Source organism: Poecile atricapillus, chromosome Z (assembly GCF_030490865.1).
Source record: "Poecile atricapillus isolate bPoeAtr1 chromosome Z, bPoeAtr1.hap1, whole genome shotgun sequence".
Classification (NCBI taxonomy): domain Eukaryota; kingdom Metazoa; phylum Chordata; class Aves; order Passeriformes; family Paridae; genus Poecile; species Poecile atricapillus.
The window spans coordinates 897,582-922,938 of record NC_081289.1 but is presented as its reverse complement, the minus strand read 5'-3'; the positions used below and the strand labels follow the sequence as shown (position 1 = coordinate 922,938).

Here is a 25,357-nt window from a genome sequence, read left to right as displayed (position 1 = left end):
ATTATAAAAAATATTAAAATAATTTTAAAAAGAATTATTTTTATTATCATTCATCTGAGCCCAGCCTGCAATGGAAGAAAAATTCCTGAAAAATTCCTGAAAAATTCCAAATTATCTGAGCCCGTTTTGAATAATTAATGAGAAATAATGATTAATATTCTAGATTAATTCTAGTAATTAATGACCGTTATTAAGTCTGTTAATTAAGTAAAATTAAGTAAAATTCTAATAATTCATTTATTACATAAAGTAAAATTAATCAAAATTCTATTAATTCATTAATTCAATTAACATAAATTAAAGTTATATTAATTTATTAATAAAAGTAAATTAAAATTCTATAATTAAAATTCTATGAATCCTGTAATTAAATAACGTAAAATTCTATTAATTCCTTAATTAAATTAACATAAATTAAAATGATATTAATTTATTAAAGTAAAATTAATTAAAATTCTATTGATTCAAATTCTATTAATTAATTAAATGCATTAATTATGTCAGTGTCAATTAAAAGTCTATTAATTAAATAGTAATAATATTGATTGTATTAATAGGAATAGATGAATATATTATATTATATATCAATAATAGATTTATAATTAATGTTTATTATATTATCTGTATTATAATTAATATATTAATTATTAATCTATTAATAAATATAAATTTATTTTAATAAAATATTTTATTTTAATATAATCTTTTTATAAATATTAATAGAATTAATTAATAATTATTATTACTATTAATTAAATTGATCATTCTTTTATTAATAATTAATTAAGATTCCCCTCCCATTCCTCCTTTTCCCTCCCTTCCCATTAAATCCCCTCGGGAATTTCTCCGGATTCCGATCCCAGTTTGATTTTTCCATGGATCCAAATCCCGGCTTTTCTTCTCCCACCACAAATTCCCATTTTTTTCCCAGAAAAAAAAAACCTGGAATTTTTTTCTTGGCGCCGTTTTTAATCCACGTTTTCCCAGATTTTTTTTGGGAATTTTCCCAGATTTTTGGGGGGGAAATTTTCCCCTTTTTTTTGGAATTTTCCCTTTATTTTTGGGAAATTTTCCAGATTTTTTTTTGGGAAATTTTCCCCTTTTTTTGGGAACTTTCCTTTTTGGGGGGGTGCGAATTTTCCCATTTTTGGGGGAAAAATTCCCAGATTTTTGGGGGAATTTTTCCAGCTTTTTGGGGGTAATTTTCCCCCTTTTTTGGGGAATTTTCCCAGATTTTTTGGGGGAATTTTTCCAGAGTTTTTTGGGAATTTTCCCAGATTTTTGGGTGGAATTTTCCCCCTCTTTTGGGGAATTTTCCCATTTTTTTTGCTGCTGTCTCATCCTGACCCACCAATTCCTTGTTTTTATTTTCCCTGGGAAGCGGGAGAGAAAATTCCGTAGGGATTTCAACTCGAGCTCGGAATTCCCGGCAGGAAAATCCCGATTTTTTTGGGGGATAAAACACGGAAAGGACGGAAAAATCCCTCCTCTCATCCCTTTGATTTCCTAGCTGGGAATTCCAGCTTTTTCCTGGGAATCTCAGAGCTTGGAATTCCCTGGGAACGGCCCCTGGAAACGTCGGGATTGATCCGGGGGGGAGCGCTCGGATAAATTGATCGACGTTCCCGGGATTTCTCGGGATTGAAAACTCCAGAGCGGCCGCTTCCAGAGGAGCCATGGAAAACTGGGATGGAGATTCCAGGAAAAACTGGGATGGAAATTCCAGGAAAAACTGGGATGGAGATCCCAGGAAAAACAGGGATGGAGATTCCAGGAAAAACTGGGATGGAGATTCCAGGAAAAACCGGGATAGAGATTCCAGGAAAAACCGGGATGGAGATTCCAGTAAAAACCGGGATGGAGATTCCATGGAAAACAGGGATGGAGATTCCATGGGATTTCATCCCCTCGGAGCATCCGGAGAGGAAAAGACGGAGCCGAAGGTGGGAAAAGTTGGGAATTTTCTCTCTGGGCTGGAGCAGCCGGTGAGTGCTGGAATTTCCAGGGAATTCCTGCTGGGAATTCCTGCTGGGAATTCCTTCCGGGAATTTCTGCCATGGAAATCCTGGGAGAATCCCAGGAGAAAACCGGGATTCCAGGAGAAATCTTGGAATTCTCGGAGCAAAGCCGGGAATATTCCCTGGATGGGGCTGGAATTTTGTCCCGGTTTCAGGAGGAGCCGGATCCGAGTCCGGAATTCCTCGGGAATTTCATCCAGAGCCTCTGCTCACCTTTCCCGGATTTCCCTCCCCGTTTTCCCTGTTTTTTCCGGGAATTCCGGAGCCCCAGGAGCTTCCCACCCCAATCCCGGATCCGTGGATGAATTCCCAGGAATCCCGGCTGCTTTTCCCGGACTTTAATGGAGCTTTGGGAATTTCAGGTCTCCAACAAGGAGGAATTTTTTGGGAATTTGTTTTTTTGGGAATTTTGCCCCCGCTGTGGTTTTGTAGGATTTGGATTTTTCCTGTTCCCGTTCCCATTCCCAAAAAATTCCTGGATAAACTCAGAGTTCTGGGATCGGGATCAGCTTGGATTGAGGATTTTGGAATTCTTTTCCAACCTCAACGATCCCGGAATTCCGTGAGTTCCAAGCCTTGGAGATAAATGAAATCGGGATTTGTGGATCCAGAGGGTTCCGGAGCTCCAGATCCGTCGGAGCCGCTGGAATTGCCGCTGGAAACTTGGGAATGTGGGGTTGGATGATCCGGAATGTTGTGCGGATCCGTGAAATCCCGCGGCAGTTTCCATGGAAAAGTGGGAATGATGTGGATGGGCGGGATGGTGGAGCTGGGAAAAGCTGGGAAAAACCTGGGAAAAACCTGGGAAAATCTGGGAAAATCTGGGAAAATCTGGAGAAACCTGGGAAAATCTGGGAAAAAATGGGGGGAAATGGGAAAAGCTGGGAAACTTGGGAAAAACTTGGAAAAACCTTAGAAAACTTGGAGAAACTTGGGAAAACCTGGGGAAACCTGGGAAAACCTAGGAAACACTGGGGAAACCTGGGAAAATCTGGAGAAACCTGGGAAAATTTGGGAAAAAATGGGGAAACTTGGAAAACCTGTGAAAATCAGGGAAAAGCTGGGAAAATGTGGGAAAATTGGGGAAAGCTTGTGAAAAGCTGTGAAAAGCTGTGAAAACTTGGAAAACTTGGGAAAAGCTGGGAAAAAGCTGGGAAAATTTGGAAAAACCTTGGAAAACGTGGGAAAACCTGGGGAAACCTGGGAAAAGCTGGGAAAATCTGGAGAAACCTGGGAAAATCTGGGAAAAAATGGGGGAAAATGGGAAAACCTTGGAAACCTGGGAAAAACTTGGGAAAACCTGGTAAAAAATGGGGAAACCTGGGAAAAGCTGGAAAAACTTGGATAAAGCTTGGGAAACCTGAGGAAACCTAGGAAAATCTGGGAAAACTTGGGAAAACCTGGGAAAAACTAGGGAAACCTGGAGAAACTTGGGAAAACCTGGGAAAATCTAGAGAAACCTGGGAAAATCTGGGAAAATTTGGGAAAACTTGGGAAAAACTAGGGAAACCTGGAGAAACTTGGGAAAACCTGGGAAAATCTAGAGAAACCTGGGAAAAGCTGGGAAAATTTGGGAAAACTTGGGAAAAACTTGGAAAACCTGGGGAAACCTGAAGAAACCTGAGAAAGCCTGGGAGAACTTGAGGAAAGCTGGAAAATCTGGGAAAAAATGGGGAAACCTGGGAAAACTTGGAAAAACCTTGGAAAAAACTTAGAAAACTTGGAGAAACCTGGGAAAACCTGGGAGAACTTGGGAAAACCTGGGAAAATCTGTGAAAAACTGGGAAAACTTGGAAAACCTGGAGAAACCTGGGGAAAACCTGGGAAAATTCGGGAAAACCTTGGAAAACCTTGGAAAACCTGGAGAAACTTGAGAAAAGGGAAATGGAGAAAATGGAAAAAAAAATCCCAATTTTTTCCATTTTTTCCCAAAAAAATCCCGTAAAACCATGGGAATTTCTCCTTTCCCACGACTCCTGACCCCAATTCCCGATTTTCCCCTCCTGATTCCCGTTTTCCCGTGCGGTTCCAGAAGTGTCTGTGGCTGAACCCCGACATTTTTACTCCAAAAAAATCCTGGAAAACCTTGGGAATTTCTCCTTTCCCATAACCCGAACCCCCATTTCCCCCTTTCCCTCCATCATTTCCATGGAAAACCCAATGAATTCCCGTTTTCTTCCTCAGTTTCCCTTTGGAATTCCCATTTTCTCCATTTCCCTTTGGAATTCCCAATGGGAACATCCCAAATTTTTCCATTTTTTAATAATTTCAGCCATAACAACCTTGGGAATTTCTCCTTTCCTTTGACCCCAACCCCCTTTTTCCCCTTTCCCTCCTTCTTTTCCCCCATTCCCATGGAAAACCCAACGAATTCCCATTTTCTTCCTCAGTTTCCCCTTGGAATTCCCAAGGTTTTTATGGCTTAAATTTTTAACAAAAATGAAAAAAAAAAAAAGGGAATTCCACTGGGAATTCCAAAGGGAAATGGAGAAAATGGAAAAAAAATCTCATTTTTTTTCATTTTCACTCCAAAAAAATCCCGTAAAAACATGGGAATTCCTCATTTTCCACGGCTCCCGACCCCCATTCCTGATTTTCCCCTCCTGATTCCCGTTTTTCCGTGCGGTTCCAGAAGTGTCTGCGGCTGAACCCCGACGTTCCGGTGTGGGTGTCCAAGCAGCGCGTGCTGTGCGCGCTCAGCTCACTTCACTTTACTCCAAAAATCCAGGAAAACCTTGGGAATTTCTCCTTTCCCATTTTCTCCATTTCCCTTTGGAATTCCCAATGTTTTTATGGCTTAAATCATTAAAAAAAATTAAAAAAAAATGGGATGTTCCCACTGGCAATATCCCAATTTTTTCCATTTTTACTCCAAAAAAACCCCACGAAAACTTCAGAATTCCTCATTTTCCATGACCCCAACCCCCATTTCCCCCTTTCCCTCCATCATTCCCATGGAAAACCCAATGAATTCCCGTTTTCTTCCTCAGTTTCCCTTTGGAATTCCCATTTTCTCCATTTCCCTTTGGAACTCCCAAGGTTTTTATGGCTTAAATTTTTAACAAAAATGAAAAAAAAATGGGAATTCCACTGGGAATTCCAAAGGGAAATGGAGAAAATGGAAAAAAAATCCCAATTTTTTTCACTTTCACTCCAAAAAAATCCCGTAAAACCATGGGAATTTCTCCTTTCCCATGACTCCCAACCCCCATTCCCGATTTTCCCTCCTAATTCCCGTTTTCCCGTGCGGTTCCAGAAGTGTCTGCGGCTGAACCCCGACGTTCCGGTGTGGGTGTCCAAGCAGCGCGTGCTGTGCGCGCTCAGCCACAGCCTCTCGGACGTGCTCAACTACGGCCTCTTCCAGCCGCCCTTCAACGGCCGCGCCGGGAAATTCCTGGATGAGGAGCGGCTGCTGCGGGAATATCCCCTGGGAACGGGAATGCCGGGACCCTACCTGGAGGTGGGAGATGCTGGGGGTGGGGAGGGGGTTTGGTTTTGGTTGATTTAGTTTAAATTTTGTATTATTATATTTTATATTTTATATTTTATATTTTATTTTATTTTATAATTTATTTTATAATTTATTTTATATTTTATATTTTATATTTTATATTTTATATTTTATATTTTATTTTATTTTATAATTTATTTTATAATTTATTTTATTTTATATTTTATATTTTATATTTTATATTTTTTATTTTATTTTATTTTAAATTTATTTTATAGTTTATTTTATTTTATATTTTATTTTATATTCTATATTCTATATTTTATATTTTATATTTTAATTTTTATTTTATTTTCTATTTTCTACTTTCTATTTTCTATTTTCTATTTACTATTTTCTACTTTCTACTTTCTACTTTCTATTTCTATTTTTTATTTTATTTTCTATTTTATTTTATTTTATTTTATTTTATTTTATTTTATTTTATTTTATTTTATTATTTCGTTTTGTTTTATTTTATTTTATGTTATTATTTATTTTATTCTTTATTTTATTATTCATTTTGTATTTTATATTTTATTTTCTATTTTATATTTTATTTCATTCTGTGTTTTTTTCTATATTTTATTTTATTTTATTTTATAATTTATTTTATAATTTATTTTGTTTTTTATATTTTATTTTATATTTTATATTTTATATTTTATATTTTATATTTTATATTTTATATTTTATTTTTTCTATATTTTATTTTATTTTTTTCATTTCATTTTATTTCACAATTTATTTTATATTTTATATTTTATATTTTAATTTCTATTTTATTTTCTGTTTTCTATTTTCTACTTTCTACTTTCTATTTTCTATTTTCTATTTTATTTTCTTTTTTATTTTATTTTATTTTGTTTATTTTATATTTTGGTTTTTTTATATTTTATTTATTTTACTCTATTTGATTTTATTTTATTTGGTTTTAGCTTATTTTATTTTTATTTTTATTTTTATTTTTATTTTTATTTTTATTTTATTTTATTTTATTTTACTTTATTTTATTTTATTTTATTTTATTTTATTTCATTTTATTTAATTTTATTTTATTTACTTTATATTTTATTTTATTTTATTTTATTTTATTTTATTTTATTTCATTTTATTTCATTTTATTTTATTTATTTTATATTTTATTTTATTTTATTTTATTTTATTTTATTTCATTTTATTTTATTTATTTTTTATTTTATTTTATTTTATTTTATTTCATTTTATTTTATTTTATTTTATTTCATTTTATTTCATTTTATTTTATTTATTTTATATTTTATTTTATTTTATTTCATTTCATTTCATTTCATTTCATTTTATTTTATATTTTATTCCATTCCATTCCATTTTAATGGGATTTCTCTCCCCATTCCCATTCCCGCAGTTCCGCTACAAGCGCCGCGTTTACTCCCAGCCGCTGCTGGACGACAAACAGTTCGCCAAGCTGCACACCAAGGTGAGCCCGCCGCGGAATTCCCTCGGAATTCCCATGGAATTCCCACAGAATTCCCATGGAAAACCTGGAGATCCCATGGAAATTCCCAGGGAAACCCCTTCAGCATTGGAATTCCGGGAAATCCCGAGGAATCAAAGTGTTCGGTCAAAGTAGGGCCAAAATCCAAATGGGGGAGGTGAGACCAGAATTCCCATGGGATTCCCATGGAATTCCCACAGAATTCCCATGGAAAACCAGGAGATCCCATGGAAAATTCCCAGGGAAACCCCACCAGCCCCGGAATTCCGGGATATCCTGAGGAATCCCAGAATTCCGTTGAAGCAGCGCCAAAAGCAGAGTGGGAATGGGGATGAGCCCGGAATTCCCATGGAATTCCCATGGAAATCCCTGGAGATCCCATGGAAAATCCCAGGGAAACCCCTCCAGGCCCGGAATTCTGGGATATCCCGAGGAATCCCTGTCAAAGCAGCGCCAAAACCCAAATGGAGGAGGGAGTGAGCCCAGAATTCCCATGGAATTCCCACAGGAAAACCCAGGAGATCCCATGGAAATGCCCTGGAATTCCAGGCCCAGAATTCCAGGAAACCCCGAGGGATTCCCAGAGCAGCTGGGGCTGCCCCTGGATCCCGGGAATGGCCAAGGAAAGCTTGGAGCAGCCTGGGATGGTGGGATTGGAATGGGGTGGGATTGAAGGTCCCTGGATCCCATCCCAAACCATTCTGGGATTTGGGAGGCTCTGGGTCCATCCCGAGGGATTTTTCTGGAAGTTGGGGCTGGAAAAGGGAAGGGAGACCCTTCCTGCAGTGCTGAGATTCCCAGGGAAACCCCTGGATCCCAAAATTCCTTCCTGGAGCGGAGCCGGGGCAGGGCTGGAGAGAGGGAATGGAGGGAATTCCCTGGGAAAGGGGAGATGGGGGTGGGATTTTGGGAATTGGGAATTCCCGGCTGGAATGGAATTCCCAGAGCAGCTGGGGATGCCCCTGGATCCCGGGAATGTCCGAGGGAAATCTTGGAGCACCTGGAATTGTGGGATTGGAATGGGATGGAAGATCCCTGGATCCCATCCCAAACCATTCCGGGATTCCGGGATTTGGGAAGCTCCGAATCCACCCCGAGGGATTTTTCTGGGAATTTGGGGCTGGAAAAGGGAATCCTGCCCTTGGAATTTTTGGGATCAGGATGGGATTTGAGGTCTCTTCCCACCCAAACCATTCCAGGATTCCCGGCGCTCCGGAGATTCCCGCTGGGCGGAGCTGCCCAATTCCAGCGGCTCCGTGGAAAATCCATAATTTCCCTTTTTTATGGGATCGATGAATCCGTTTGCCGGGAGCCAGAGGCGGATCCATGGATTTGCTCCGGATTTTCCCTGCTCCAAGGGCAAGGCTGGCCTGAATTCCTTTGGCTCTTGGGATTTTCCAGGATTTTTCCCGAATTTTTTTTTTTGGAAAAAAAACTCCCTAAAAAAAAAAAAATCCTCCAATGAAAAAACCTGGAAATCCGGGAATGGAAGAGCCGGGATTTTCCCAATTCCTGGAATTTCATAACGACTTCACCATTAAAAAAAAAACCAACAGGAAAAATCCCAACGATTCGAGAATTCCAGGAAAATCTTTCGGGAATTTTTGGGAGAACGAAATTCCAACCCCAAAATTTGGGAGCCTGAATTCCCACGGGATGATCCGGAAATTCCAAGGAATCTTCCTCATCCCTGGAATCTTTAGAACAACCTGGGATAAGGGGAAGAGCCCTTGGAATGGGATGAGAATTCCCAAATTCCCTTCCAAAGGAATTTCCAAACTTCATCCCAAGGTTTTTTTTTCCCAATTTTCCAACTGGAAAACTTCCGAATCCAAAGGGAATTTTGGGATTCGTGTATCCCTAAAAGGATTTTTCCGTACGGAATTAAGGCGGGAAATGTCAGAATTGGAATTTTTTTCCCCTTGGATGTGAAATCCGGATTCGATTTCTCCATTTCCTTGGAGCTTTTCCCAAATTTTTCCCCTCAGTTCCTGGGATTTTCCGGGATTTTTTTCCCAAAGTCGGATTTTTAAACAAACTCCCGAAAAAAAAAAATTCTCCAATGAAAAACCTGGAAATCTGGGAATGGGATTTTCCCACCGGAGCCATTCCCAAAATCCAGGAATTTCAAAAACAAATTCACCGAGCCATAAAAAAAAAAAAACCAAAAAAATGGGAAAAATCCCCAAAAATTGGGAATTCCGGGAAAATCTTTGGGAATTCCGGCTCAGCAGAAGGAAATTCCAACCCCAAAATTTGGGATTCTGAATTCCCAAAATCCAGGAATTTCAAAAACGACGTCACTGAGCCATAAAAAAATCCCAAAAAACCAGGAAAAATCACAAAAATTCAGGAATTCCGGGAAAACCTTTGGGAATTCCGGCTCAGCAGAAGGAAATTCCAACCCCAAAATTTGGGATTCTGAGTTCCCAAAATCCAGGAATTTCAAAAACGACTTCACCGAGCCATAAAAAAAACCCCAAAAAATGGGAAAAATCCCAATAATTCAGGAATTCCAGGAAAACCTTTGGGAATTCCGGCTCAGCAGAACCAAATTCCAACCTCAAAATTTGGGATTCTGAATTCCCAAAATCCAGGAATTTCAAAAACGACTTCACCGAGCCATAAAAAAAACCCAAAAAATCCAGGAAAAAATCCCCAAAATTTGGGAATTCTGGGAAAATCTTTGGGAATTCCGGCTCGGCAGAACCAAATTCCAACCTCAAAATTTGGGATTCTGAATTCCCAAAATCCAGGAATTTCAAAAACGACTTCACCGAGCCATAAAAAAAACCCAAAAAACTGGGAAAAATCCCAATAATTCAGGAATTCCGGGAAAATCTTTGGGAATTCTGGCTCAGCAGAACCAAATTCCAACCCCAAAATTTGGGATTCTGAATTCCCAAAATCCAGGAATTTCAAAAACAAATTCACCGAGCCATAAAAAAAACCCCAAAAAACCAGGAAAAATCACAAAAATTCAGGAATTCCGGGAAAACCTTTGGGAATTCCGGCTCAGCAGAACCAAATTCCAACCCCAAAATTTGGGATTCTGAATTCCCACCGGATAATCCGCCAATCCCAACTTGAGGAAAGTCCGGAAGGAGAATTTTCCACCCGGATTGGGGTCGGAATTCCGTCGCCTTATCCCGATTTTCCTCGGATTTTTCGGGATGTCTCCCCCCCCCCCATCCGGGGTGGTTTTTCCCGGGATTTTCGGGATGTTGACGCCGCGGTTTTTTCCCGGATCCAGGCGAATCTGAAGAAATTCATGGAATACGTGCAGATGCTGAACTCTGAGAAGGTTTCCCGGCTGTTGGAGAAGGGGCTGGATCCCAACTTCCACGATCCCGACACCGGAGGTCAGTTCCAACTTTTCCTTTGGATTCGGGAGCTCGACATTCCCGGAATTCCTTTGGGATTTCCTCTGGAATTTTTTCCGCTCTATCCCGGTGTTTTTTTGGGGGGGTTTACGGCGTAATTCCCGTTTTTTGGGGGGGGTTTTACGGCATAATTCCCATTTTTTTGGGGATTTTGGGAGTGTGGCTTTTTTTGGGATAATTCTTCCCGGTCTCTTCCGGGTTCCGGCGGGACACGATCCCACATTTCTCCTCTTGGAATATTTTCCCTTTCCCGTTTCCCATCCCGGCCTTTTCCAGCTTTGGTAATTCCATGGGATTTGGAGAAATGAAGGGATTGGAATCTCTCAGAAATTCCTGGATTGGGAGTTTTGGGGGTTTTTTTTGGGAATGTTGGTTTGTTTGCCGTGGAATTCTGGGAAGCCCGGGCCTGGAGCAGGGTGGGAATGAACCGGGAATTTTCCTGCTGGAATTTTTGGGAGTGATCCCGTGGAAAAAAAGGGAAAATCCCCCTTGGAAAAATATTTTCCTGAAGGATTTAATCCCATTCCTGGACTGGGAATAACTGGGAATAAAACTGGGATGAGCCATAAAATCCCCAGATCTTCCTTGGAAAACCTGAGCTGATCCCATGGATCCCAAACCTTGGGAATCTCCATTTTAATGGAATTTGGGAAGAGTTTTAAACTCCTTCAAGGATATATTCCCATTTTCCCAGCTCTCCTTGGATGGAAAAATAGGGAGAAATCCACTTTGGGAAGCGCTTCCAGCCCCGTTTGAGGCTGTTCCCATTTCGGGGTCGCTGGGAAAATATTCCAGGAAAGTTTCCCGGGATTTGAAAGGGATGAAAAAGCCCTAAAAAAAAAAAAAAATTCCACAGTTGATTCCTGTGGGGACATTGAAAAAAAATCGGGAATAAAAAAAATCCCCGGATCCGGGAGAAGTTTCCGTTGTTCTGGAATGAAAGCCGAGCCCCAGGGATGGTTTTGTTGGAGAGGAAAAAAGTGGGAAAAGGGAAAAAAGAAAATCCTTGGATATTTTAACGAGGGACGGCGGGGCCAGGAAAATGTTGGGATGAGAAAGGAGGATTTAAAAAATCCCTGAAATAACGAGGGGGGAAAAATTGGGAATGGGGAATGGGGAATGGGGGAGGGAAAGGGACCTGGAGCCAGAAAACTGGGAATGTTCCTCAGGAGAAGGGGAGGATCCAGGGAGAGCTTCCAGAAGATTCCAGGGGCTCCAGGAGAGCCGGGATTTGGGAAAGGCCTGGAGGGACAGGACACAGGGAATGGATCCAGATTGGAAAAGGGGAATTTGGGAATTGGGAATTCCCGGCTGGAATGGAATTCCCAGAGCAGCTGTGGCTGCCCCTGGATCCCAGGAATATCCAAGGAAAGCTTGGAGCAGCCTGGGATGGTGGGATTGGGATGGGATGGGATTGAAGGTCCCTGGATCCCATCCCAAACCATTCTGGGATTTGGAAGGCTCTGAATCCATCCCGAGGGATTTTTCTGGAAGTTGGGGCTGGAAAAGGGAAGGGAGACCCTTCCTGCAGTGCTGAGATTCCCAGGGAAACTCCTGGATCCCAAAATTCCTTTGGATCCAATGCCACGCTGGGAGAGCTGGGAATGGAGGGAATTCCCTGGGAAAGGGGAGATGGGGGTGGGATTTTGGGAATTGGGAATTCCCGGCTGGAATGGAATTCCCAGAGGAGCTGGGGCTGCCTCTGGATCCCAGGAATGTCCGAGGGAAATCTTGGAGCACCTGGAATTGCAGGAATTATCCCTGCCCTTGGAATAGGATGGGAATGTCCTCACGGATAGGGATGAGATGACCTTGGAATTCCACTCCTCCAAATCCCACGGAATTACCGGGCAAAAAATTCCAAGCCGAGCCCTATCCCAGGAATTCCTTGGATTCCTCCACTCCTGGCAACTCCAAACCCCCCCTGGGCATCCACAACCAAGTCCCTTTCCATGGAAAAATTCCCGGCTATCCCACGGCATTCCCGTGTTCCCGCAGAGTGTCCGCTGACGGCGGCGGCGCAGCTGGAGCTCAGCTCCGAGATGATCAAAGCGCTCCGGAACGGCGGAGCCCACCTGGATTTCCGCACCCGCGAGGGAATGACGGCGCTGCACAAAGCCGTGAGGTGCCGGAACCACGCGGCGCTGCTGGTCAGTGCCGGGATCGGCCATTCCCCGCTTTTCCGATGGCATTCCCGCTTTTCCTTCTCCTTTTCCTTTCCCTTTTCCTTTTTTCCTTTTCCTTTTCTTTTCCTTTCCCTTTTCCTTTTCCTTTCCCTTTTTTCCTTTTCCTTTTCCTTTTCCTTTTCCTTTTCCTTTTCCTTTTCCTTTTCCTTTTCCTTTTCCTTTTCCTTTTCCTTTTCCTTTTCCTTTTCTCCTTTTCCTTTTCCTTTTCCTTTTACTTTTCTCCTTTTCCTTTTCCTTTTCCTTTTCCTTTTCCTTTCCCTTTTCCTTTCGCTTTTCTCCTTTTCCTTTTTCCTTTTTCCCCTTTCCTTTCCTTTCCTTTCCTTTCCTTTCCTTTCCTTTCCTTTCCTTTCCTTTCCTTTCCTTTCCTTTCCTTTCCTTTCCTTTCCTTTCCTTTCCTTTCCTTTCCTTTCCTTTCCTTTCCTTTCCTTTCCTTTCCTTTCCTTTCCTTTCCTTTCCTTTCCTTTCCTTTCCTTTCCTTTCCTTTCCTTTCCTCCCTCCTTCTCTCCTTCCCTGTCTCCTTCCTTTTTCCCTCCTTCCCTCCCTCCTCATTCCCAGATTTCCCTTTCCTCCTTTTTTCCCTCTCTCCCTCAATTTTTCCCTCCTTTTCCCTCCTTTTTCCCTCATTTTTTCCTTCCATTCTTCCCTCCTTTTTTTCCTCCCTCCCTCCTTTTTTCCCCTCTCTCCCTTCTTTTTTCCCTCCTTCCTTCCCTCCCTCCCTCCCCATTCCCATATTTCCCTTTCCTCCTTTTTCCCTCCCTCCCTCCTTCTCTCCCTTCCCCCCTCCTTTTTCCTTCCTTTTTTTCCTCCCTCCCTCCTTTTCCCCCTCGTTTTTCCTTCCCCATTCCCAAATCTCCCTCCCTCCTTTTCCCTCCTTTCCCCCTCCTTTTTTCCTTCCGTTCTTCCCTCCTTTTTTCCCTCATTTTTTCCCTCCCTCCCTCCTTTTCCCTCCTTTTTCCCTTCCCATTCCCAGATTTCCCTTTCCTACTTTTTTCCCTCCCTCCTTTTTTCCCCCCTTTTACCCTCATTTTTTCCTTCCTTTTTTCCCTCCTTTTTTCCCTCTCTCCTTTTCCCTCCTTTTCCCCTCCCCATTCCCAGATTTCCCTTTCCTCCTTTTTCCCCTCCCTCTTTTTTTCCCTCCTTTTCCCTCCTTTTTCCCTCCTTTTTCCCTCATTTTTTCCTTCCATTCTTCCCTCCTTTTCCCTCTTTTTCCCTCTTTTTCCCTATTTTTCCCTCTTTTTTTCCTTCTATTCTTCCCTCCTTTTTTCCCTCCTTTTTTCCCTCCCCATTCCCAGATTTCCCTTTCCTCCTTTTTTCCCTCCCTCCCTCCCTCCCTCCTTTCCTCCTTTTCCCTCCTTTTTCCCCCTTTTTCCCTCCTTTTTTCTTTCCATTCTTCCCTCCTTTTTTCCCTCCTTTTTTCCCTCCTTTTTTCCCTCCCTCCCTCCTTTTCCCTCCTTTTTCCCTCCCCATTCCCAGATTTCCCTTTCCTACTTTTTTCCCTCCCTCTTTTTTTCCCTCCTTTTCCCTCCTTTTTCCCTTTTTTTCCCTTCCTTCCTTCCTTCCTTCCTTCCTTCCTTCCTTCCTTCCTTCCTTCCTTCCTTCCTTCCTTCCTTCCTTCCTTCCTTCCTTCCTTCCTTCCTTCCTTCCTTCCTTCCTTCCTTCCTTCCTTCCTTCCTTCCTTCCTTCCTTCCTTCCTTCCTTCCTTCCTTCCTTCCTTCCTTCCTTCCTTCCTTCCTTCCCTCCCTCCCTCCCTCCCTCCCTCCCTCCCTCCCTCCCTCCCTCCCTCCCTCCCTCCCTCCCTCCCTCCCTCCTTTTCCCTCCCCATTCCCAGATTTCCCTTTCCTCCTTTTTCCCCTCCCTCTTTTTTCCCTCCTTTTTCCCTCCTTTTTCCTTCCATTCTTCCCTCCTTTTTTCCCTCCTTTTTTCCCTCCCTCTCTCCTATTCCCCTCCTTTTCCCCTCCCCATTCCCCGATTTCCCTTTCCTCCTTTTTTCCCTCCCTCCCTCCTTTTTTCCCTCCTTTTCCCCTCCCCATTCCCAGATTTCCCTCTCCTCCTTTGTCCCCTCCCTCATTTTTTCTCTCCCCATTCCCTCTCCCCATTTCCTCACCTCCATTGGGAATTTTTCCCGGCTTTTCCCGTTTTTCCGGGCAGACTCTGCTGGACCTGGGGGCGTCCCCGGATTACCGGGACAGCCGGGGGCTGACCCCGCTCTACCACAGCGCCCTGGTGGGAGGAGACCCCTACTGCTGCGAGCTGCTGCTGCACGAGAGAGCGCGCCTGGGCTGCCTGGACGAGAACGGCTGGCAGGAGATCCACCAGGTGGGATCTGATGGGATGGGCTGGCAGGAGATCCACCAGGTGGGACCTGCTGGGATGGGATGGCAGGAGATCCACCAGGTGGGAATTTTCTCCTGGTGGCCATGGGTGGAGATCCACCAGGTGGGAATGTTCTCCTGGTGAGGCTGGCAGGAGATCCACCAGGTGGGATCTTCTGGGATGGGAATGTTCTCCTGGTGCTCATGGATTGGGTGGTTCCATACCTGGGGTTGGATTCTGGGAATGTTCTCCTGGTGGCCATGGGTGGGGCTGGCAAGAGATCCAGCAGGTGGGATCTGCTGGGATGGGAATGTTCTCCTGGTGGCCATGGATTGGATGGTTCCATCCTTGGGGTTGAGTGTTGGATTCTGGGAATGTTCTCCTGGTGCTCATGGATAGAGATCCAGCAGGTGGAATCCAGAGGGGTGGGATCCAGGCGTGGGAATGTTCTCCTGGTGGCCATGGATGGAGATCCCGCAGGTGGAATGGGATCCAGAGGGATGGGATCCAGCCCTGGGAACGTTCTCCTGGTGCTCATGGGTGGGGTGGTTCCATCCCTTGGGGTTGAGGGTTGGCTTCTCCTGCTGCTCACGGATGGCATCCAGGTGGAATTCCATAATTCCATTCCCACGGAATTCCAACTTTCCAAAGCTGGATCCAGCAGGAGATTTTTTTTTAAATTTTTTAATTTTGGGGGGAATTTTTCCCGTTCTGGCCTCTCCCTGATTCCCGTTTTTTCCCATTTTTTCCCCGTTTTTTTTCCTGTTTTTTCCTATTTTTTCCCACTTTTTCCCTTTTTTTCCCGGTTTTTCCCGGTTTTTCCCGGTTTTCCGGAGCAGGCGTGTCGCTATGGACACGTGCAGCACCTGGAGCATCTCCTGTTCTACGGGGCCGACATGGCGGCGCAGAACGCCTCGGGAAACACCGCCCTGCACCTCTGCGCCCTCTACAACCAGGTGGGAATCCCGGGAATCCCGGGATCCGTGGGATCATCGGTGGGATACGGGGGATTGGTGGGATGGGATCCATGGGATCTGTGGGATCCGTGGGATTGGTGGGATGGGATCCATTGGATCCATGGGATCTGTGGGATTGATGGGGTGGGATGGGATCATTGGGATCTGTGGGATTGGTGGGATGGGATCCATGGGATCCATGGGATCAATGGGATTGGTGGGATGGGATTCATGGGATCTATGGGAACAATGGGATCTGTGGGATCCATGGGATTGATGGGATGGGATCCATGGGATCGATGGGATCAGTGGGATCAGTGGGATTGGTGGGATGGGATCCACGGGATCCATGGGATCCATGGGATTGGTGGGATGGGATGGGATCCATGGGATCTGTGGGATTGATGGGATGGGATGGGATCCATGGGATCTATGGGATCAATGGGATCCATAGGATTGGTGGGATGGGATCCATGGGATCTATGGGATCCATGGGATTGATGGGATGGGATCCATAGGATTGATGGGATTGCTGGGATCAATGGGATGGGATCCATGGGATTGTTGGGATCCATGGGATGGGGTCCATGGAATGGGATGAGATGGGATGGGATCCATGGGATTGGTGGGATCCATGGGATGGGATGGGATGGGATGGGATGGGGTTGGTGTGATCCATGAGATCTATGGAATCAATGGGAATCGGGGTTGATGGGATCCATGGGACCCATGGGATCCATGGGATTGATGGGATGGGATCATTAGGATTGACGGGATTGCTGGGATCAATGGGATGGGATGGGATGGGATGGGATGGGATGGGATGGGATGGGATGGGATGGGATGGGATGGGATGGGATGGGATTGATGGGATCCATGGGATAGGATTGATGGAATGGGATGGGATTGATGGGATGGGGTGGGATGGGATGGGATTGGTGGGATCCATGGGATGGGATTATTGGGATGAGAAGGGGTTGATGGGATGGGATTGATTGGATTGATGGGATCAATGGGATCAATGGGATCAATGGGATCCATGGGATCAATGGGATGGGATTGGATCCATGGGATCCATGGGATGGGATTATTAGGATGAGATGGGGTTGATGGGATGGATGGATGGGATCAATGGGACCGATGGGATCGATGGGATTGATGGGATTGTTTGGATTGATGGGATTGATGGGATCCGTGGAATGGGATGGGATCCATGGGATCAGTGGGATCAATGGGATTGATGGGATGGGATTGATCAGATTGATGGGATCCATGGGATTGATGGGATCCGTAGGATGAATGGAATGGGATGGGATCCATGGGATCAATGGGATTGATGGGATGGGATTGATGAGATGGGATCCATGGGATTGATGGGATCCATGGGATTGTTGGGATTGATGGGATGGGACAGGGACAGGGACAGGGACATCACGGGGGAGGCGACACCACCCTGGGAATCTCCTGGATCAACATTCCCAAATCCAGAGGGGGAATCCATCCCTGGCCTGGGATGAGGCCGTTCCCGTTCCTGTCCCAGCCGGGTTTGGGATTTCCCAAGGGAACATTCCAGGGTTTCATCCCTTGGATTCCCATGGGAGGAGCAGAATCCTTGGAAAAAGGGGCAGAATCCTGGGAAAAGGGGGATAATCTTGGGAAAAGGGCAGAATCCTGGGAAAAAGGGGCAGAATCCTTGAAGAAGGAGCAGAATCCTTGGACAAGGAGCAGAATCCTTGGAAAAAGGAGCAGAATCCTTGGGAAAAGGAGCAGATTCTTGGGAGAACGGAGAGAATCCTTGGAAAAGGGGCAGAATCCTTGGAAAAGGGGAAAAATCCTTGGAAAAGGGGCAGAATCCTTGGAAAAAGAGGCAGAATCCTTGGGAAAGGAGTAGAATCCTTGGAAAAGGGGAAAAATCCTTGGAAAAAGGGGCAGAATCCTTGGAAAAAGGGGCAGAATCCTGGGAAAAGGGGGATAATCTTGGGAAAAGGGGCAGAATCCTTGGAGAAGGGGCAGAATCTTGGGAGAATGGAGAGAATCCTTGGAAAAGGGGAAAAATCCTTGGGAAAAGGAGCAGAATCCTTGGAAAAGGGAGAGAATCCTTGGGAAAAGGGCAGAATCCTGGGAAAAAGGGGCAGAATCCTTGAAGAAGGAGCAGAATCCTTGGAAAAGGAGCAGAATCCTTGGAAAAGGGAGAGAATCCTTGGAAAAGGGAGAGAATCCTTGGAAAAGGGGCAGAATCCTGGGAAAAGGGGGAGAATCTTGGGAAAAGGGGCAGAATCCTTGGAAAAGGGGCAGAATCTTGGGAGAATGGAGAGAATCCTTGGAAAAGGGGCAGAATCCTTGGAATTTGGATCTGGATGATCCCAAATATTCCTTCCAACAGAATCACAGAATTCCATGATTCCATAAATTGCTCCCTTTAGGGTCGGGAACACCGAATCCTTAGGGAATTCTCATCCTCCCTCTTCCCAAAGAATTTTCCGGATCCATTTCTCCCAATCCTGGTCTAATTCCCGTTTTTCCTCTTTTTTTTTTATTCCCAGGAAAGCTGTGCCCGGGTTCTCCTCTTCCGAGGAGCCAGCAAGGAAATCCGGAATTACAACAGCCAGACGGCGTTCCAGGTGAGCAGAATTCCCGGGAATTCCCACGGGAATTCCCGTGGAATTCCAGGAAAAGGATGGGAATGTGGGGGTTTTGTGGGATACGGAGGTGGGAAGGGGAAGTTGGTGGGGGTTTTTGGGATGGGGATGGTTGGGATGGAGGGGAATCCATGGAAAAGGGGCAGAATCCTTGGAAAAGGGGAAGAATGCTTAGAAAATGGGCAAAATCCTTGGGAAATGGGGTAGAATCCTTGGAAAAGGGGAAAAAACCTTGGGAAAAGGGGCAGAATCCTTGGGAAAGGAACAGAATCCTGGGAAAAGGGGCAGAATCCTTGGGAAAAGGGGCAGAATCCTTGGAGAAGGGGCACAAAATCCTGGGAAAAGGAACAGAATTCTTGGAAAAGGGGCAGAATCCCTGGAAAAGGAGCAAAATCCTTGGAAAAAGGAGGAGAATCCTTGGGAAAAGGAGCAGAATCCTTGGAAAAAAGGGAAAAATACTTGGAGAAGAGGCAGAATCCTCAGAAAAGGAGCAGAATCCTGGGAAAAGGAACAGAATCCTTGGAAAAGGAGCCGAATCCTTGGAAAAAGGGCAGAATCCTGAGAGGATTTGGGAATTTGAGGATTTGGAGATTTGGGCACTTGGGGATTTGGGGATTTAAGGATTTAGGGATTTGGGGATTTGGGGATTTGGGGAATTGGGGAATTGAGGATTTAGGGATTTAGGGATTGGGGGAATTTTGGGATCTGGGGAATTGGGGATTTAAGGATTTGGGGACTGGAGAATGAGGGATTTGGGGATTTGGGGAATTGAAAACTTCAGGATTTGGGGATTTGAGGAATTAGGAATTTGGGGATTTTAGGAATTTTGGGACTTGGGAATTTAGGGACTTAGGGACTTTGGGATTTGGGGATTTGAGGATTTGAGGATTTGAGAATTTGGGAATTTTGAGACTTCAGGATTCAGGGACTTGAGGAATTGGGGATCTGAGAATTTAGGGACTTGGAGAATGAGGAATTTTGGGATTTGGGCACTTTGGGATTCGGGGAATTGGGGATTCGAGGATTTGGAAACGGGAATTTGGGAGCTGGAAAACCCCCTCCCATCAGGAAGAGGCTTCCCAGGACATTCCCAACCCCTGGAAAAATTCCCAAACCCTTCATCCGCCGCCCCCAAACCAACACCAAATCCAGCTGGAGCGGCCGATCCCAAACCTCTTAAAAATCCCAGGATTTTTCCCCAAACCCAACACCACGGGAACATTCCGGGCTTTAGGGATCAATTCCCAGCTGGAATCCGGGAATTCCGGGGAACAGGGATCATCCCCAAGCCGGGGCCACCCAAACCCTCCCCAAACTCTGTCCTGGAATTCCCGGATGATCTGAGGCTGAGGAATCCTTGGCTTTCCATGGAAAGCAGCTGCTCCCATCCATATGGAAGCTCCGGAGCGGCTCATCCCGGTTTTCCGGCTCTTTTCCAGGTGGCCATCATCGCAGGGAATTTCGAGCTGGCGGAAATCATCAAAACCCACAAAGAATCCGATGTCGGTGAGTTGGATTTTTCCCGGTTTTCCCGGTTTTCCCGTTTTTTTTCCCTGTGGATCCCAGGGATGGACTGGGGGGGTTTTCCTGGATTTTTCCCGGATTTTTCCCGGTGTTGTATCCGTGGATTTTCCCGGTGTTGCATCCACGGAAGCTGCAGCTGCTTTGGATCTTGGAAATGTCCAAGAGATTCCTGTGGGATTCCAGTTTTCCCGGCTGGGCCGACATTCCCAAACTCTGGAATTATCCTGGAAAGGCTCCGCTGTAAAATCCCGATTTTTCGCGTCCCTGAGGGATTTCATTCCCAAAATCCTGGGATTTGGGGCGAGGAGGGAAAATCCTCTGGGAATAGGAACAAAGCCGGGGTGGTTCTGGTTGGATTCGGGGTTTTTTAAGGAATATTTTGGGAATTTTGGTGCTTCGGATCTGCTTTCCCTTGGGAGAAATTCCAGGGGAAAAATGGATCAGGAATCAAATCCCCACTTGTGGAGTTTCCTTGGATTATCCTGAGGAATTCCCGGATCCGGAGGTGCTGGTGGAGGGAGCAATGGGAATTCCCGGCATGGAGTCAGCATGGGATCAGCAGCTGGAAAAAGAATTCCGGGAAAAAAAATTCCTGCCTGGCACAGAATTCCCAGAAAATTCCCTGTGGCTGCTCCCAGATCCCTGGAATTCCATCCCCAAGGCTGGGGCAGGCTGGGAGGGATTGGATGGGATTGAAGGAATCGGAATTCCCGGAATTCCATGAAAATGTTGAAATGAAGGAAAACAGGGATCGATTCTTAGGGAATTCACAAAAATTCTTTATCCCAATTTTTTTCCTTTCCCAGTTCCTTATTCCCGATATCCAAAACCGGGAATTTGGGGCGGGGATAGAAAAACCGGGAAAGGATTTTTTTGGGAAGAGCCTGAGAATTCCTTTGCCCGCAAGGTCACGGAATTAATCCAAGACAAAAAAAAAAAGTTTGGGAATGAACGACCTCCAAAATCCCGACCTAAATTCCCCTCGGTTGGAATCCGCACCTGGCGCCGAGCGGCTCCGTGATTTTCCTTGGAAAAATTCCCAAAAAAAGCAGGAAAAGCTGTCGGGAATCAGCTCCGGATAAAATAGGTCAGGGAAGAATTCCAAACTAATTCCGATCCCAGCGGGTCCAGCTGGTCCCGGCGGGAGCTTCCCGGGGTTTGGAAATTGGCTTTGGAATTCAGGGAGGAGCCGAGTGTCCTTATCCCGGGGTTTTCTGGGAATAAGGAATGGCAAAAGAGGGAATTTGTTGGGATTGGGGTGGGAATGGAGCTCTTCCCGTGGGATTCCCGGTGGGAATTGCAGGCTCAGGGTGGGATTTGGTGATCCCAGAGCAGGGGGAGGAAGGGCGGGAGAATTCCAGGGGAATTCCAGGCTCATCCAGGTTTTTTTCGGGATCTGGAGCCTTGGGTAGAGCTGGAACTTCCTGTTCAGTCTGGGAAATGTGGGAATTCTCCAGTTCAGGATATTCCATGGGAATTGTCCAGTCTGGGAAATGTGGGAATTCTCCGGTTTGGGAAATGTGGGAATTCTTCAGTCTTGGAAATGTGGGAATTCTTCAGTTTGGGAAATTCCATGGGAATTGTCCAGTCTGGAAAATGTGGGAATTCTCCAGTCTGGGAAATGTGGGAATTCTTCAGTCTTGGAAATGTGGGAATTCTTCAGTCTGGGAGATTCCATGAGAATTCTCTGGTTTGGGAAATATCCTGGGAATTCTCCGGTCTGGGAAATGTGGGAATTCTCCGGTTTGGGAAATATCCTGGGAATTCTCTGATCTGGGAAATTCCATGGGAATTCTCCAGTTTGGGAAATGTGGGAATTCTCCAGTCTGGGAAATTCCCTGGGAATTCTCTGATCTGGGAAATGTGGGAATTCTCCGGTTCAGGAAATATCCTGGGAATTCTCCAGTCTGGGAAATGTGGGAATTGTCCAGTCTGGGAAATGTGGGAATTCTCCAGTTCAGGATATTCCATGGGAATTCTCCAGTCTGGGAAATGTGGGAATTTTCCAGTCTGGGAAATGTGGGAATTCTCCAGTCTGGGATATGTGGGAATTCTTCAGTTTGGGAAATTCCATGGGAATTCTCCAGTCTGGGAAATGTGGGAATTCTCCAATCTGGGAATTCTGCAGTCTGGGAAATGTCCTGGGAATTCTCCAGTCTGGGAAATGTGGGAATTCTCCAATCTGGGAATTCTCCAGTTTGGGAAATGTGGGAATTCTCCAATCTGGGAATTCTCCAGTTTGGAAAACACTTTTTCCCTTTTCCCCTCTGGGCCATTCCCAGCTCCTTCCCCGCCTTCCCATCGGGATGACCCTGGTGGGATTCTCCAACCCCTAAAGTCTTCGGAATTCCATCATTTTGACCCAAATTTCCCTTGGGATGGCTCAGGTGGAACTTTCCAACCCCTCTGGCTCCAGAATTCCATGATTTTGACCCAATTTCCCATCGGGATGACCCTGGTGGAAATTTCCAGCCCCTCTGGCTCCAGAATTCCATAATTTTTATCCATTTTTCCATTGGGATGGCCTTGGTGGGTCCTTCCAATCCCTAAAGTCTCTGGAATTCCATAATTTTGACCCAGTTTCCCACCGGGATGGCCCTGATGGAAATTTCCAACCCCTCAAATCTCCAGAATTCCATGATTTTGATCCAATTTTCCCACTGGAATGGGTTTGGTGGGATTCTCCAACCCCTCTGGCTCCAGAATTCCAAAATTTTGACTCAGTTTCCCATCTGGATGACCCTGGTGGAAATTTCCAACCCCTCTGGCTCCAAAATTCAATCATTTTGACTCAGTTTCCCATCAGGATGGCCCTGATGGAAATTTCCAACCTCTCTGGCTCCAGCATTCCATGATTTTGACCTCATTTCCCATCAGGATGTCCCTGATGGAAATTTCCAACCCCTAAAGTCTTCAGAATTCCATCATTTTGACCCAATTTCCCATCGGGATGACCCTGGTGGGATTCTCCAACCCCTCTGGCTCTGGAATTCCATCATTTTCTCCGGTTTTCCCCTCGGGAATGCCGGGATGTGGGCGTCCAGTGCCGGAGGTGCCGATAAATCCGGGAGAAATTCCCGGCTCCGAGGTTGGAACTCCCGGGAGAAGGAACACCCGGTGTTGCCGTGGCAACGGGAAAACTTCCAGGAGCCTGAAATCCTCGGACTTTGAACCTCGGGAAAATATTCCGAGCGTTCGGCTCCTTCCCGATCCCGGGGATTTTCCTTTTCCCGATGGTCTCGGAGAATCCTCGGGATTCACCGGAATGTGGCCTCGGAATGGCAGCTCTGGGAATATCCGGGATCCACAGGGCTTGGAATTCCCTCTCCTCCCATTCCCATCCCTGTTTTTCCCGATGTTTTGGCACCGGGAATGGGCCGGATGTGGCCGATCCCGGATTTCCCGCTGGAGCCAAATTTTAGGGATGGGAAGGAGCTCAGGAAATAAAAAATCCCTGGAAAATTTTCCTGGAATTTGGGAGTGGAGGAACCCCAGGACCGAACCTCTTCCCTTTCCGGAACATCCGGATCATGGAATTCTTCAGGCTGGAAAAATCCTTCGAGATGTTGAATCCAAGAATTCCCAGCACTTCCAAAGCCACCATCGATCCTCATCCCGAAATTCCTCTGGAATTCCCTCCGGGATGGGGATTCCACTCCCGGTCCCTCTGTGGAGCCGGAATTGGAATTCCAGGTGGATTTTCCCGGAATTCCCGAGGATTGGGAGGGAATTCAGGGCAGGGAGTTGTTGATTTCTTCCACGCCTTGGATTTTCCCACCTTTTCTCTTGGATATTCCTGGAGCTCTGGAATGAGCACTTGGAATAGGAGATTCATGGAATTGTCCATCCCGGAAGCAGCCGGATTGTCGGGAATTCTCCCGGTTGGCTCCATCGGAGCTTCCCGAGATGCCGATTCCGAGCCCTTCCCGGTGCTGATCCATGCTTGGATTCCCGGGAGAGGATGGAGAGCATTCCCAATCCATTTCCACAGGAATTCCCAACCTTTTCGTCCACCCTCTTCCACCTTTTCCTGCAGCCGCATTTCCGACACCTCATCCCAACATTCCCAATTTTTTGGGCCTTCAATTCCCACTTATCCCCAACATTCCCATTTTTTTCCCAATCTCCCAACGTTCCCAACCCATTCCCATTCCCAACCTTTTCCTCCACCCTCTTCCATCCTCAACACCCAACCCCATATTCCCGTTTTTTCGTCGCTTTGAATTCCACCTAATCCCGTTTTCCCAATTTTTCGGGCCTTCAATTCCCACCTAACCCCACATTCCCGATTTTCCACCCCTTCAACTCCCACCTAACCCCGCCATTCCCGTTTTTTTTCCCTTTCCCAGTGCCTTTCTGAGAAACTCCCAACCTTCTCCACCCATTCCCAACCTTTTCCTCCACCCTCTTCCACCTTTTCCCACAACCATAACCAAAAATTCCCATATTCCCATTTTTTCTGTGCTTCGACTCCCACCTAACCCCATATTCCCAATTTTCCACCCCTTCAACTCCCACCTAACCCCACATTCCCATTTTTTTTTCCCTCCCAGTGCCTTTCCAAGAAACTCCAACCTTCTCCCCCACTCTCTTCCACCTTTTCCCACAACCCTCAACACCTTTTCCCAACTTTCCACCCCTTCAATTCCCACCTAACCCCACATTCCCGTATTTTTTTCCCTTCCCAGTGCCTTTCCAAGAAAATCCCAACCTTCTCCACCCATTCCCATTCCCAACCTTCTCCTCCACCCTCTTCCACCTTTTCCCACAACCCTCAACACCCAATCCCAGATTTCACCCCTTCAATTCCCACCTATCCCCACATTCCCAACTTTCCACCCCTTCAATTCCTACCTAACCCCACATTCCCGTTTTTTTTTCCCTTTCCCAGTGCCTTTCCAAGAAAATCCCAACCTTCTCCACCCATTCCCAACCTTTTCCTCCACCCTTTTCCACCTTTTCCCACAACCATAACCAAAAATTCCCACATTCCCATTTTTTCTGTGCTTCGACTCCCACCTAACCCCATATTCCCAATTTTTCACCCCTTCAATTCCCACCTAACCCCACATTCCCGATTTTCCACCCCTTCAACTCCCACGTAACCTTGGCATTCCCATTTTTTTTCCCTTTCCCAGTGCCTTTCCAAGAAAATCCCAACCTTCTCCACCCATTCCCAACCTTCTCCCCCACCCTCTTCCACCTTTTCCCAGAGCCGCATTTCCAACACCTAATCCAAGATTCCCAATTTTCCTGTGCTCTAATTCCCACCTAACCCCACATTCCCGATTTTCTACCCTTTCAACTCCCACCTAACCCCGCCATTCCCGTTTTTTTTCCCTCCCAGTGTCTTTCCCGGAAACTCCCAACC

General features: G+C 45.5%; 1 protein-coding gene across 20 annotated transcripts in view; it reads left to right on the top strand.

Annotated features, from left to right (window-relative positions):
- SHANK3 (SH3 and multiple ankyrin repeat domains 3) overlaps window positions 1–25,357 on the top strand; it is a 145,182-nt gene that overhangs the window by 9,821 nt on the left and 110,004 nt on the right. For 19 of the 20 annotated variants that reach the window (XM_058828152.1, XM_058828149.1, XM_058828144.1 and 16 more), the window contains exons 2-9: window positions 5,275–5,478; window positions 6,896–6,967; window positions 10,239–10,347; window positions 12,367–12,518; window positions 14,703–14,870; window positions 15,707–15,823; window positions 18,367–18,444; window positions 19,902–19,968. In XM_058828152.1, coding sequence (XP_058684135.1) covers window positions 5,275–5,478; window positions 6,896–6,967; window positions 10,239–10,347; window positions 12,367–12,518; window positions 14,703–14,870; window positions 15,707–15,823; window positions 18,367–18,444; window positions 19,902–19,968 — 967 coding nt within the window. Of the gene's footprint in view, window positions 1–5,274; window positions 5,479–6,895; window positions 6,968–10,238; window positions 10,348–12,366; window positions 12,519–14,702; window positions 14,871–15,017; window positions 15,033–15,706; window positions 15,824–18,366; window positions 18,445–19,901; window positions 19,969–25,357 lie in introns of those variants that run through there. The other variant, XM_058828154.1, reaches the window with a different exon arrangement.